General features: G+C 35.0%; 2 protein-coding genes across 3 annotated transcripts; one reads left to right on the top strand and one right to left on the bottom strand.

Annotated features, from left to right (window-relative positions):
* Positions 1-6,802, top strand: LOC110883827. Of its 2 annotated transcripts, XM_035979053.1 has the most exons (4): positions 1-199; positions 1,515-1,564; positions 2,576-3,212; positions 6,380-6,802. In XM_035979053.1, the coding sequence occupies exons 3-4, from the start codon at positions 2,653-2,655 to the stop codon at positions 6,447-6,449; spliced, it is 630 nt and encodes a 209-aa protein (XP_035834946.1). In that variant the 5' UTR covers positions 1-199; positions 1,515-1,564; positions 2,576-2,652; the 3' UTR covers positions 6,450-6,802. The 2 variants fall into 2 exon arrangements, with proteins under 2 accessions (XP_035834946.1, XP_021987170.1); XM_022131478.2 differs by lacking the exon at positions 1,515-1,564.
* A 687-nt stretch (positions 6,803-7,489) lies between these two features.
* On the bottom strand, positions 7,490-15,945 carry LOC110883826 (protein S-acyltransferase 8). Its single transcript, XM_022131477.2, has 5 exons — positions 15,635-15,945; positions 11,980-12,165; positions 10,431-10,718; positions 9,186-9,419; positions 7,490-8,022 (listed from the first exon to the last, which is right to left on the bottom strand). Exons 1-5 carry the CDS (start codon positions 15,671-15,673, stop codon positions 7,702-7,704), a joined length of 1,068 nt encoding a protein of 355 aa, XP_021987169.1. The 5' UTR covers positions 15,674-15,945; the 3' UTR covers positions 7,490-7,701.
* Positions 15,946-16,259: the final 314 nt, after the last annotated feature.

Raw genomic sequence — 16,259 nt, 5'->3', positions numbered from 1 at the left:
ATATCCTAAAAACTTTTCTCACACCCCCAATCTCACTTCTCTCTCTCTCTCTCTCACACACACACACCGCAGTCTTTCTTCTTCCGTACACTTTTCCGGCCACCGGAAACCACCGCCGTTTCAACCGCCGGCGAGCTGACGTCACACACGTAACCTGACATCATCCTCAGATCCGCGAGCCTTAATTTCAAGCTTTTAGGTATTTTTCACTCGAATCGGATTGAGATCTTAGGGTTTCGTTATAATGTGTGTTGAATTTGTTAACTGAATTGGAGATTTTGTTGATTAGTTGTGTTGATTGATGAATCTGATCTCGTGTATGTAGATCGTGAGTTTTTTTACCTAATTTTGAATGTGATTTTGATGTTTTCGCTAGGTTTTGGCTCCGTACGATCTTCGTTTGCGTTGATTTTGTAGGTTTGTTGTTGATTTTGATTCGTGTTTTTAACTGTTTTAGGAGATTTTAATCTATTTAGTTAGTTTGAGATTTGAAGGAACAAATCTAAAATGTTGCAGTTATAGGAACAGTTATTTAATTCTGCTATGAATGAATGTGTTAAATTAGGTAAAAAACAGTTGTTATGGTCCCATGCTTGTTAGTTAGGTTGAACTGAATTGGAGAATTTTCGTTAATTAGTTGTGTTGATCGATGAATCTGATTTCGTGTTTGTAGATCATGATTTTTGACATAATTTAGAATCTGTTACGATGTATTGATGTTTCGCTAGGTTTTGGTTACGTACGATCTGCGTTTGTCGGTGATTTTGCAGGTTTGTTGTTGATTTTGATTCTTGTTATAATAGTTTAGGAGATTGTTAAACATTAGAGTGTTTGAAACAGCTCAGTCTAGTTAGTTTGAGATTTGAAATTATTTACAATAATAGGAACAGTGATCTAATTCTGCTATGAATGAATGTGTCAAATTGGATAGGTAGTTTTTTTTACCTAATTTAGAATGTAATTAGAGTTAATTACTGTTTTCGTCCCTGTGGTTTGTCAAAAATCACTATTTCAGTCCATTAGTTTAAAAATTGCGATTTCAGTCCCTGTGGTTTCACTTTCTTAACCATTTAAGTCCCCGTGGTTTCACTTTCGTAACCATTTCAATCCATTATTCTGCTAAGTACAGGGACTGAAATGGTTAGGAGGTGGACTGAAATGGTTACGAAATTGAAACCACAGGGACTGAAATCGCAATTTTTAAACTAATGGACTGAAATAGTGATTTTTGACAAACCACAGGGACGAAAACTGTAATTATCATGTTTCGCTAGGTTCTGGTTTCGTATGATCTTCGGTTGTTGTTGATTTTGATTCATGTTGTAACATTTTTGGAAGATGATTAAACATTTAGAGCATTTGAAACAGCTCAATCTAAGTAGTTAGATTGAGATTTTAAGAAATAAATTGGAATTGTTACAGTAATAGTAACAGTGATTTGATTCGGATGAATGTGTCAAATTAGATAGGTACTTTTTGACCTAATTTAGAATGTATTATGATGTTTTTGTCAGGTTTTGGTTTTGTATGATCTTCCTTTGTGGCTTTGTCGTTGATTTTGCAGGTTTGTTGCTGATTTTGATTTGTGTAATCGTGTTATTATAGATTTAGAAGATGATTGAACATTAGTTTTTAAAACAGGTAAATCTAGTTAGTTAGTTTGAGATTTGAAGAACTAAATCTAGATTGTTGCTGTTATAGGAACAGTGATTTAATTCTGCTATGAATGAATGTGTCAAACTAGGTAGGTAATTTTTTGACCTAATTTAGAATCTGATTATCTGATCATTTTGTTTTCGCTAGGTTTTGGTTGTGTATGATCTTCGTTCGCCTTGATTTTGTAGGTTTGTTGTTGATTTTGGTTCATGTTCTAACAGTTTTAGGAGATTTCAATCTAGTTAGTTTGTTCGAGATTTGAAGAAACGAATCTGAACTGTTGTAGTAACAGGAACAGTTATTTAATTCTGCTATGAATGAATGTGCCAAATCAGATAGGTAAACCAACAGTTGTTTGGTCCCATGCTTGTTTTTGTCTTCTTCTTTAAAATTATACTCTTGCTCATGCATGGAACAGATTGATTCCATTCCCATGCTGATAGATTAGGGTGTACAGTTATTCTGTCTTATCCTGTTATCTGTTTGGTGTTCTTATCGAAAATAATTCAATAATTTCATGATACGCGCGGTGTTTGGGTGTGCGTTTTGAAGTAATAATCACTTTTTGATGGTTTTGAGCCATGCGCGCGTGACTACTTATGATTATTCAAATAAGTAACAGATAAAATAAGGGTATATAAGTAATTTTACTCTTCCGTTTGATAATTAGATGATTAGATCTTTGGAGCTAGTATCAAACACTAGAAAGTGTATATTGTAACGGGGTATGGAAATCATGTTCGATAAAGAAACCTTATCTAGAAAGGAAACAGCATCTGTATCACTTTATATAAAAAGTTGTCATAGAAAGTTAGGAAACAGCATCTGTATCACTTTATATAAAAAAGTTGTCATAGAACGTTTAATAAATTTGACAATATGTGTTGCGCGCTATAGTAACGGGTTGAACCTACTGCAGGTAATTATAAGGTGGTTGAATTTGGAGAACGTTTGAATAAAGAGAAGATTTATGGTGGGCCCAAATGAAAAGAACTGATGTTATTAGCAGTGGAAGGAGGAAGGTTTTTCTCTTCCTCAGCATCAGGCTATAGTAACGGGCTGAACCTACTTCTTTTGGGCCAGAAAAAGGAGGAGAAGCCCATGAGAGTTACCCCGTGGACCCAGTACCATTTGGTGGACCAAGAAGCCGACCCTGACCTCCAACTGGCTGCCAATAAGAACCCCCGTTGTGCCTGCGGGTGTGCTTCCTTCACCTGCTTTGGTGGTGCCGCCACAGGACTCGAGAGCCCGTCTGTGGGACCCACCCAGCATCAGCAAACCGTTGTTAAAGACTCGTCTCAGTTAGAAAAAGTTGAAGAAAATTCTCGGGACTCGTATTTGGTGGAAGGTGATGGTGATAGTAATGGTATTAACGTAACTTCTCTTAAAAGCAGCTTGAAGAAACGAGACGCAACTGTTACGGTAGCGGTTGCTGTTAATAGCGGTGACGAGGTCGAGCCCGAGCTTGAGCCTGTGTTCCAAAGTGCTAGAAGGAGTGTGCATTGGACGGATGTTAGAGGGGGAGAACTTTGTGAGATTCGGGAATTTGAGCCCAGGTATGATTTTTTTTGTTCTTTAAATTGATAAATTATCTGTTTGCTTATGGTAAAATTCTTCTTTTGCTAACTTAGATATAAACTAGTGGGTTCGAAACGTAGATAAAAATAAACAAATCGGGAGAGTTAAAGTTGTTGATGTTTTAGTTAAGGGGCTAAACATGTCATTATTAAAGTTGAGGGGCTAAAGTTGTTTGATGTAGTTAAGGGCTAAACATGTTATTATTAAAGTTGAGGGGCTAAACATGTTGTTATTAAAGTTGAGGGGCTAAAGTTGTTTTAGTTAAGCGGTTAAACATGTCATTACCAAAGTTGAGGGGCTAAACATGTTATTATTAAAGCTGAGGCCTTAAACATGTCATTATTAAAGTTGAGGGGCTAAAGTTGATTAATGTCAAAGTTGAGGGGCTAAAGTTGGTTGATTTGACAAAATAGCATATTTATAGTATAGATAATTCGGTTGCCAATTATGCACATACACACACACACACACTGGGGAGGGGCGATGGATTGCTTATTGAAACTGATTATTTATCTTTTTGTTATTGGATAAAATTATTTTAGATTAGTATTGGATAATCTGTTTCATGGTGGCTGCAACAAAATTGATTAAAAAAAGGTAAAGTACAATTATCGATTAATTTAACACGGAAATGCAACTTATTTTCACCTTTTTACCATTTGTTTGTAACACACTTTTACTTTTCACCATCCTAAGTAAGCTTCTATAGCATATACAATGGTGATTTATGGCATGTCATTGTGCCTCGTCACCAATTTTATGTGCTACAGAAGGTTACTTACATGATACATACAATGTTGAAAAACTAAAAGGATGTTACATAGTACATACTATGGAAAAATCATTTTTATTATTACATACCATGACCAAAAAGTGAAAGCTAGCTACATTTTGGTGTAATAAACCTCGTATCTATACTACATAATAAAAGAAACCAGTTAAGGGACACTTGTCATTATTCTAGGTCATCCTTAATTGTAGATAATAATTATTTAATTTAAATTATTAATATTAAATTAATATAAATCTTATCAACTCTAAATAAATAAACTTAACTTCAAATTGTAAAGTTTTATCTAAACTATGAGTTTGTTTATGTTATTCATTATATAAGTTGAACTAAAAACAAATCACAAAATGGTTTGAAATAAGAGGAGAAATACACACGTTTTTTCAAAGATGGTTTTGTAATGTTTCTTATACAATTTTTTCATTACTTTATACCATCCTTAATTGTAGATAATAATTATTTAATTTAAAATATTAAATATTAATTAAATTAATATAAATCTTATCAACTCTAAATTAATAAACTTAACTTTAAATCGTAAAGTCTTATCTAAACTAAAAAGTATTGTTTTACTTAACAGTAGATAAACATGCATATTATTTATTGTTAATGTTATTATTGTTAACTATGAGAAATTATATTAAACAACTTATTAATCAAACCAAAAATTTAAAATAGTATTAACCTAATTTAAAAATACACAGGGTTTTTAAAGATATAGCTTTTTTTATTGTTTGCTATATAAAGTTAGATTTATTCAACCCGTACAATACATTGAGTTTTTTTAAAAACATAACTTTTTTTATTATTTGGTATATAAATTACATTTATTCAAACCAAGATATAACTTTTTTATTATTTAATATATAAAATTATATTACTCAACACATGTAATAAAAGAGGTTTTTAAAAATATATTGTTTTTTTATTTAGTATATAAAATTACATTTATTCAATCCCGTGTAATACACGGGGTTCTAACCTAGTATTACCTATATACCGATTCTTTTTAACTTAATTTGAGAGACTTTTACTCCGATCTCACAAATCATCTCCTCTTTTTTCACATGCTTGTTGTTTTTTGGCCGTTTTATGTATATTATCCTTAGTTTATTATCTGAATCTTTCAAACATTGAATCGCTGGATATCCGATAACATGTAATTCTAATGTCGATTATTGAATTATGGTATCATACTATCAGTTCTAGGTTGCTTTAGTATATGCTTTAGTATATGATAAATTCCTTGCCTTTATTTTGAGTTGTCTTATGTGTTATCATGTAGATCGGTTAAATTTTGTGATGAATAAATTGCTACCTAGTGAACAAGCCTTGCAAAATTAACAATTATAGCAATTTCCTAATTGAATTAGCTAGAAAACTTCGATCTTTCTTGTTTATGGTCAGTTGGTCACAGTTTTAAGTCTAACTAGCAGATGAAGAACAAAAACCAAAAAGTACAAAAAAAAAAAGGATAAAGAGGAAAAACAATGTTTACTTGATTGTTAGAGGTGGTATTGACAGGTTGGGGTTGGGTAAATGGTTAAAACATATTATCTTTTATAGGTCAAAACCGTTCGAGCTGGGTTGACCCAAAAAACTTTTTGTTCATATATTTTAGAGTTAATTACTGTTTTCGTCCCTGTGGTTTGTTAAAAATCACTATTTCAGTCCATTAGTTTAAAAATTGTGATTTCAGTCCCTGTGGTTTCACTTTCGTAACCATTTCAGTCCCTGCGGTTTCACTTTCGTAACCATTTCAATCCATTTATTATGTAAGTACAGGGACTGAAATGGTTACGAGGTGGACTGAAATGGTTACGAAAGTGAAACCACAGGGACTGAAATCGCAATTTTTAAACTAATGGACTGAAATAGTGATTTTTGACAAACCATAGGGACGAAAACAGTAATTAACTCTATGTTTTATTACGGCAGCATATTAGAAAACATGTATTTTTATGGGTCGAAACGGGCCGAGCTGGGCTGTGGCCCCAAAACACTGTTTTGAGTGTTTGTTCATATATTTTATAACGACAGTCTATCAAATATCATTACCAAAGGTAACTATTTCAATAACTATCTACATTTCTGAATAAAATGATTTAGGATAATTTTTGCATTAAGATTGCACTCTAGTCAACTTTCGACCCGTTTCTTTTCAAGCCTTTTTTTATAGTTTGATCATTTGGCTTGTTAGAAATAAAACATGGCCTAAACTAACTTGTTCATATGTAAATGGCTCGAATTGTTATAGAACTGTTAACCAACTAATATTGACATGCTTTATAGATCAGTTCTAGAATCTTCTATTTGAACGATGTTTTTTAAACACATTTCCACTTGTTCTTGCAGTGAACACAGCGATTCAGATGACGAATTCGAAAACAGTACTGGGAAAACATGTTCATGCAGGATAATGTAGTTTGAGGTTGTAGCTTTTGGTTGTGTTTTGCTCTTTTTAAGGAGCAAGTATTTGGGAACAATTTTTGTATTATGTCATCATGTCGACATCATCGTGCCGTACGATCATACAACAAATCGCAAAAATTTGTTGCAAATGACGTAGCGATCTGTATCATTTGCAACAAATATAATCCGTTTGTTGTATCAAGTCACAACATGATGACATGATACTAACGAGTGAGTTTTATGCTTTTTGCTTCACCACCGGATATAACTTTTGTTCATATTCCAGTTTTTTTTCTTTTTTTTTTCTCAGATCATGTTATTCTTAAAATGTTTTGTCGTAATTAACAAAATTTTATTGTTTTTTTAGTTTTTTTTTTTTCATTTTCTTGTTCATTTAGATCTTTTTCGAGATTTATATCTTTAAAAAGCTCGTTAAAAGGGTCCCAAAGCCGCCTCATGGACACCTCAACGATCAAGTCAGTATACGCATATTGGATGTAATAAGCAATTAAGCATAACATATGTGCGTCGCAAATTTTGTGGCATGCACAAAAACAATCCCCACAAACCGAACGGATAATTTGCATCTAAAAACAATCAAGAATGCCATTTTCGTCCCTAAGGTTTGACTGCTTTTGCGATTTTCGTCCCTGACATTTACATCCAAAAAGTTTTAAATTTTGCCATTTTCATCCGTGAGGGGCGAAGGACGAAACTCGCAATAATTTGCCCAACTCAAGAATGAAAATGGCAATAACACACAAACCTCAAGGACTCAAATGCACAAAAAAAGTCTTTTTGTACAGTACAATCAAAAATAGCTAAACCTAAGGGATGATTTTGGCATTTTACTCGGTGATTTTATACCAAAGCCAAGAACGTAAATGCACAAATCTAGAAGAACATAATCATAAATAAGATCAGTTGAGCAGGGTTTGAATAACAGATGCAAGAACCAAATCGAACCAAGCTAGTTGCTGCTTTGGTTTTACGGTTCGTCTTTAGGCTTTGTGGGACCAGATCGAAAGCGACCGACACACATAACAAACACAATTCATCATGTTCACAATAAGCATTGAATAGTTTAATTTACACGGAATAAACCCAAGTAGCACAAAATCAATCCATAAAGAACACACCAATGCATCAATCAACCAAAACCAACTAACCACAACTCAAAATGACAATTTTGCCCTCTCGAACATTTACATCATCCACACCCTCATCAAATTCAACCAACTAAAACCATACCATAACCGAAAAAGCTAATCTTCATCATTCCCTCTGCTACGTATATCTGATTCAATCCCTTCAATGTTATGACGTTGAGAAATCTTCAATAGATCCCCGCCTATATCCAGGTCATCTTCCACCTTCACACGGCGGTCCTCCGGGCCCCCATCATGGGTGGCAGATTCTCGAGCGGCGGCCGGAGGCGGTCGTTGCACTTCTTGAAATGGAGCTCGGAAGTTGTTTGCTGATGGCTTAATTTTCGTGCAGAAAACTTCGAAAAAGTTGTTTACGCAACCTCGACTATAAACGCTGTACCTGCTGTCTGCTCTGTACCGGAAGTTCTCATAGGTCGTCTGAAACAAACAGATATTGTATAATCATAATTGGATAATCAGTTGTATTATTAGTTGATGTTGTAACAATCAACGTTTAAAGACATTATTAGTTTGTAATCAAGTTATATGTTGTCATATCTAACCTGTTTGATAAAAGGGTTGTGTTCGGGTTGACCTGTTTAGCCTGCTTAATTTAGTAAGTCAACCTGCCTACTTGTTTAACTAAACAAGTTGACCTGTCAACCGTCCCGTTTAACTCATTTAAGACTATGTGTAATGGGGCTCCATATAACGCCATAAAGCCCCTATAAAGCCCCTATAACGCCCAAACACCATTACGGAGGGGCTTTATGAGTTTGAAAATGGTGGCTGGCGCGATATGTATAGCGCTTGATGGGGGGAGGATTTTGAAAAATGGACCAATCACAAACAAGCATGCTTTTTTATATTAATTAATAAAATTGAAAATTATTAAATAGGTAATGATGGGTAAAGGCTTTATGACTACGGGCTCTAGTGATATAACGCCCCATAAAGCCCCCCGTGTGACGTGGCACGACACGTGTCGCATAACGCCCCACAAGGGGCTTTATGACTACGGATGGCCTAATACAACCCACCAACCCAATTAACACAAGCTACCTTTACACTACGTAGTGATAGCAATGAAATAGCGACCGCTATTTGATGTTCAGCGATAACGCATTAGAATTTTTGTTTCAAAAAAATCGAAGTTTTATTCACAAATTTAAGGTTTTTTTTTTACGCAATTAGTGAGAATTACAGCTGTTTGGTCGATTAAAATGCCTAAAAATTCGGTTCTTAATACTTAAAAAGAAAAAAAAAACCTAATTGTCACTATTTCACGCTAAACATCAGATGGCGATGATCCAGCGCTACGCTACGCTATTCGCTATAGCGCTCGCTATCATCGCTATTAACAACTATGATTACTACCCGTCAATACGTTTGACACGTTTAGATATATGGGTCAAACAGGTTGTGTTCAAGTTACATGATTTTACGTGTGAAGTGTGAACAATTCAACCCCTCAACCCCGACATGATTTGACACCCCTAAACTTGCAAACTGACATAAAGGGTTTATTACTTTAATTATGAAGTTAATTACTTAGTTTCCATAATAAAATCACAATATAAATATGGGTTAATTTGACTAACCTGGTTTGACCCAATAAGGTAAAGATGAAAGCCCGTGAGTCCACCAACGAACCAGAGTGAAATAAAACAATAAGCCATTAATACAACCGAAGCAGGGGATTCTTTCATGGCTTTCCAAACAGTACTCTCATAATCATCCATCAAAATCTTAATGTATAAAGCCGACATCGAAAATACATAGATGCATAGAAGTGTTGATGAAGAAACAAATAGGAAAAAGAACCGATAATTCCGCTGAACCACAAAATATTTACGGGTTAAACAAATAGAAAAAGAGAAACGGGTCAAAACAGAGGTGGCAAGACGGGTCACGGGTGAATACTGTAACAAGTCAAAATAGACGCAAATCAAAACGGGATGGTTTTACAAGTTTGAAATCATGATCATTTTCTAGTGTTTGTATTTAAAAATAATTATTAGATATCACATCAGATGCCATGTAGCATAGCATATACACTAAAATCATGAATAAAATGTCATTTCCGCCCTTTTTAAAAATAAGCAAAAAGAGTAAAATGTCATTTTCGTCTCTCTGAGGTTTGGCCAGTTTTGTGACTTTCGTTCAAAGGTTTGTTTTTCACATCTGGATCCAAAAGGTTCGAAATCTTGCCATTTTCACCCGGCTCGTTAACTCCATCCATTTTTCTCCGTTAAGTCAGGGGATATTTTTGTTAACTTAAAGGGCAATTCGGTCTTTTTCATTTAAGGACTCGTTTGTATATTATGCTAAATGATTGTACATAAAGTGAAAAAGATCGAATTGCTCTTTAAGTTAACAAAAAAGACGAAAATACCCCTGACTTAACAGAGAAAAGTGGAAGGAGTTAACAAGCCGAATGAAAATGGCAAGATTTCAAACTTTTTGGATCCACATGCAGAAAAACAAACTTTTGGACAGAAGTCGCAAAACTGGCAAAACCACAGAAACAAAAATGGCATTTTACTCCTAAGTAAGCAAAACTACGAAAATGTAAGGTGGTTGCTAAAACTAGAAAAAAGTGTAAAATTTATTTCTATTTCATGCAATTTGCCCTTACAAACATCAGAGCATTATTACAATAGTAATCTATATCTATATATTTGAATATAACAATATAAGGGGACTTTAAGCAGGTTTGAAATGTTCGATTAACTTGACCCACTCGAGATAAAATAAAACCCAAACCAAAACGACAAATTAATAAGCAAACGAGCTCAAATTGCCACCTCTAATAATAAGTTGTAAGAACTGAACTGAAACCGTACCAGCCCGATGCATTGCCCCACCCAAGGACAATGATGATCAAATCGTTCGACACAATTGTTACAAATGGAACAATGAGAGCACCTAGGAGGCCGATAAAGCATACACGTGTCGCAATATTTGACTCTAACCGTGATCCCGTTGTACAACACTTCTTTGGTTCTTGGAAATTGTAATGCTGGTGTTTGTCTTCCCCCGGTTTCATGCGTAAATTCTTCTTCGGGTGGATGTGAGTTACGGGGAACAATCCCGGGATCACGGGCTGACGTAAGAAGAAGCAACACCAATACCTATAAAAAAAATAAAATACCATTTAAATCAGCCAAACCATCATCACAAGCTTTGCCGTCAATAAATACGCAAACACTTTTGTCGAAAATAGTTCTCTTATAAGTTAATATATTAATGAGGTGTTTGGGGTTCATTTAAACAAACTATAAGCAGAAGCAAGTAATCAGCTTACTGAAAACAACCATAGTTGTCAATAGCGAGCGTAGCGATCGCTATAGCGCGCTACATAGCGTATAGGTCTAGGCTCGCTATTAGGGTTGTAGCGAACTAGCGATAACAGCGACAGTTTATTTTTTTTATTTTAATATAAATAGCAATTAAATGTAGCTATAAAATATCTAGATTTTAGGTTTTTTGTTATATATACATGTAAAGTAGCATATATCACTATTCAATATGTAGTGTATCGCTATTTATAAAATAGGGCTCGCTATTTATCACTATTCAATATGTAGCATATAGGTACCTTGTCGCTATTCGCCATTAACAACTATGAAAACAACTAATTTCACTAAGTGAAAACTTGTAGTTTTAAATCACCAAAAATAATAAGTCTGAGAGTAAAATGCCATTTTCTCCCTGAGATTTGGCCAGTTTCACGACTTCCGTCCAAAGGTTTGTTTTTCCGCATTTGGATCTAAAAAGTTTGAAATCTTGCCATTTTCATCCGACTCGTTAACTCCATCCATTTTTCTGCGTTAAGTCAGGGGTATTACAGTCTTTTTAGACATTTCTGTTATTAAACTAAAAACACTGTAAGACATAAAGATCCACCTCTGTTGACTTTATTTCTTTTAGTGTTTTTAGTTTGTTAAAAAAAATCTAAAAAGACAATAATACTCGACTTAACAGAGAAAAAATGGATGGAGTTAACGAGCCGGATAAAAATGGCAAAATTTCAAACCTTTTGGATCAGGATGCGAAAAAACAAACCTTTGGATGAAAGTCGCAAAACCGGCCAAACCTTAGGGACGAAAATGGCATTTTACTCAAAATCTGAAATAAGTAATCTTACACTACTTATTATTAGAAAACACTCAGAAATGCATATCTGATCTTAAAATTGCAGTACACAGATCGGTTGTGTAAATAAGCGAACCCAAACACCCTTTAAATTTGATCACTAGACCTGCATTGGTACAAAATAATGTATTTTTCTGGCACAGTGTAGTTTCTTTAGGCAATTTCCGCCCCATTTGACCTGTTTTTGTTTCGTATAGTTTGCCATTTCATAAGATGTAATAGATTAAGAAGACTAACATAGATTGTGAAGACGATTGCAGCAACAATTATGGCATATCCTGCATTATATGACGGGAATTGATGACGAAGATGTCTTCCAACAAATACGCAAAAAATAATAACCGGAACAACAATCAGTGAAACTGTAGCAAGTAGAGACTTAGCATCTGGACCGAATATCAATCTCCCTCCAAGAAAGAATTTCTGTAATAAAGACAAAGATAGTGAACATGTAAAAAAGAAAAAGGTTATATGATAATCGATATATGCAAAAATGTTAAAAGGATAACATACAGGTTGCGGTATAATTCAAGTAGAAACAAAGATGTCACGAAGAAATAAGCATACATTGAGAGAATTTCGGGAGATGGTCAAACAGGTCCAGGTCAATCTTATAGTATGGTCAAAACAGACAATTCAAATATGGGTTGACCCGCAAACACTGTTTAGTGTTATCTCTTTTATAACAATCGATGGGTGGTTGACCCTCTAATTTTTTTTAATATAAATGATCTAAAAGGTTGTATGCATTTATAAATAGCCTTCGTGTGGCTTTCAACCCGTTTGACTTGTTTGGCCCATTTATTATGTTCCCCCTTTAGGTAATACCTGTTTGAGATCAAACACAAGTACACAACCCGAAAACCCGCTTCTCAGTGTTTGCTCAAGAAGATTTAAATCGATCAAATGCAACAATATAAAAGAAAACAAGCAATGTTATTCTACTCGATCAACAATGTTCTTCCTTGCTTGCAAAACTCATAAAACTCTAAACCTACAGGCATATACATAACAGTATAACACCATAGTTATTAAAGGCGCGAGGCGCACTCAGGGCGATTTGTTGGGCCCGGGGCCTTACTTGCGCCTAGGCGCGCGCTTTAATAACTATGGCATGAACATAGTTATTAAAGGCGCGAGGCGCACTCAGGGCGATTTGTCGGGCCCGGGGCCTTATTTGCGCCTAGGCGCGTCTGGGCTCTCGCTTTAAATTTAAGGCTGGCAAATCGTGTCTTAACAGGTTTAACAGGTTTCTGACGGCGCGCACAACATAAGTTTCAAACATGATTACGACTCGTTTAACTACTTTCTACCTCATGTTTATAAAACAGTTTTACGTTTTATGTACAAAGATGAATAAATGATAGATCCTAACATTGTAATTTAAATTAATATTAAAAATTAAAAAAGTCAAAGGGTGTATTTTTCAGTCAAACAGGTCTAATCGTGTCTTAACAGGTACCCAATTGCCAGCCCTGCCTTTAATAACTATGCATAACACATCTCTGTTTCATCTTGAACTGCAAAACACTTTAAACCTAAGTTACCTAACACCAAACATCCTCATTTCAATTCCAAATCACAAGTTCACAGCAAGTAAACCTAACATTAATAATAACAACATTCACATCCATACAATACACTAAATCAATCAAAATCAACTACAACAAGCAAAAGAAAGCACAAATTGTCAACAATTGCAAGCCAATCCAACATTTTGCTATGCATTACCATCGTTTCAAGTGCTACACGCCACAACAACTTCTTGATTTTTCCACACTACAAGACCCTACAATTGCATTAGCCGTCCGAATTGTGAAGAACGACTTCCTAGGATGGTTGGATTCTAATGGCCACTCCTAAGACTTCCTACTTCCTAAACCCTAAATCCCCTTACTTGACATATGTTGTCATGTACATGTATTATGCATGTATCAGTGTATCACACAAATCACAAACCCTAAGGGCCTAAGTTCTTACGTCTTTTGTAACCGAAACTTACAAATCGATTACAAAGTTCATTTTATGCAAATATTCCTCAATTCATGATATTATACTAATATTGTTAGTCACCTAGAGTTCTTTCAAGTAAATCTACGGTGTATACAAACCACATCTTACATCTCCATTTCATCTCAAACCATACAACAGTCTAAACCTAACACCAAACAGCCTCATTTCAATTCCAAATCACAGTATAACCCTAACACCAAGTCACCAACGACAATAACATACATTCATACAACACACTAAACAATCAAAATCAACTACAACAAGCGGAATAATCACAAAACCAGTTGACCTAGTCACCTAGATTACGTCTTTCGTAACCAAAAGTTACAAATCAATTATAAAGTTCATTTCATGCACAAGCGTTCTTCAATCCATGGTTTTAAAAAACGTTTGAGGCGTGCGCCTCAAGGCGCGCCTCGAGGCGAAACGGCCAAAAAACGAGTCTGAGGCGCGCCTCATGGCGTTTTTAATGTATATGCGCCTTAGAGGGGCTGAGGCGCTAAGAAAGCTGCGCCTCAGGTGCGCCTCAGTGGATTTTGATAGCTGTTTTTGGTGTTTTTGACTTTTTGTGTTAATTTCAAGCATTTCATGTCTTTTTTAAGTGTGTTTTTTATGATTTTGATGAATCTGATGATGAAATTAGTTGGTATTATTATTTTTATAATATATATAATTTTGTATATTTATTTATTAATACCGCCTCGGCCTTACGCCTCGTTTCGCCTCGAGGCTTACGCCTCGTAAGGCGAAGGGAAAACGCCTCGAAACTCGTTTCCGTTTTTTTAAACCTTGCTTCAATCCACAACTTTCACTAAAATTGTCAGTCACCTAGAGTTCTTTCAACTAAATCTACAAATGTATACATCTCCATTTCATCTCAAACTGCACAATAGTCTAAACCTAAGTTACCTAACACCAAACAACCTCATTTCAATTTCAAATCACAACATGTAACCCTACCACCAACAATAGCAACATTCACATCCACACAACACAACACAACACACTAACCAATCAAAATCAACTACAACAAGCGAAACAAGCACAAAAACAGTTGACTTAGGTTATCAAATTATTTTCTAGAATGGTTGGATTCCAATGACCGCTCCTTGGGCTTCCTTTTTCCTTAACCGTAAATCCCCTTGCTCAACATATGTTATCCTGTACATGTCTTATGTATGCATCACACAAATTACAAACCCTAAGTTCTTACACCATTCGCAATCGAAATTTACAAAGTTCATTTCATATTTTCATGTACAAATCTTCTTCCATCCATAACTTTACACTAAAGTTGTCAGTCACCTAATCTCTCCATAGTTCTTTTAAACTAAACCTACAGGTGTATACATAACATAGCACATCTCCATTTCATCTTAAACTACACAATGGTCTAAACCTAACACCAACAATAACAACATTCATATCCACACAACACACTAAATCAATCAAAATCGACTGCAACAAGTCACAAACCCTAAGTTCTTACATCTTTCATTATCGAAAGTTACAAATCAATTACAAAGTTCAATTTCATGCACAAATGTTCTTCAATTCAATCCATAAACTTACACTAAAATTGTCAGTCACCTAATCTCTCCAGAGTTCTTTCAACACATCTCTGCTTCATCTCAAACTGCACAATAGTCTAAACCTAACACCAAACAGCCTCATTTCAATTCCAAATCACAACAGATAACAGCATTCACATTCACACACCACACTAAAATCAATCAAAAACAACTACGACAAGCGTAAACAATCACAAAACACACTAAATCGATCGAAATCAGTCAAAAATCAACTGCAACAAGCGTTAACAAGCACAAAACAGTTAACCTAGGGTTCCAAAACTCAAAATCGAACTCCGAAAACTTACATTCCGGCCTTTCCAGACTTCGTACACCTTCTTCTCCATTGGAAACAGAGAAACCCTAACTCGAAGAGCAATTAGAGCTCATAATTTGTGGTTTTTTTTTGTTCGGAAAAGTGGAAAAAGTGGTGGTGCGTAGTGTGTGTGTGAGAAGAGTGATTGAGGATGAGATAATTGGAGTGGAGAATAGCTAGTGGTTTAGGATCTGAGAGTGGCGGTGGTACGGTGGTGGTGCGGTGGCGGAGACGGTGGTGGTGGTGGCGGTTTAGAGTGTGGAGAAGAAATGGGCATGTTTAGTGGGGGGAATGTTTTTTGGAAAAGTGGCTTATTTTAGATATCAAAATATTTTACATCTTTTTTTTTTCATTTAGAGTAAATTACGATTTTGACCCCTGTGGTTATATCACTTTTACTCTTTTGATCTCTAACACTAACCTTATCCATTTATTTTTAGGGGCCAAAAGGGTTAGGAAAAAAAATGTTTGGAGCCAAAAGGGTTAAAAGAAATACGTTAGGGGCTCAGATGTTAAAAGATTTCTTTTTAGGCTAAAATGGTAAAAGTGATATATTCGCAGGGGCCAAAATCGTAATTTACTCTTTCTTTTAAACTTTCTCTCTCATTAACATTATT

The sequence above is a fragment of the Helianthus annuus genome, chromosome 10 (assembly GCF_002127325.2).
Source record: "Helianthus annuus cultivar XRQ/B chromosome 10, HanXRQr2.0-SUNRISE, whole genome shotgun sequence".
In the NCBI taxonomy this organism is placed as follows: Eukaryota; Viridiplantae; Streptophyta; class Magnoliopsida; order Asterales; family Asteraceae; genus Helianthus; species Helianthus annuus.
The sequence above is the reverse complement of the archived record's forward strand: the minus strand, read 5'-3'. Positions and strand labels throughout refer to the sequence as shown.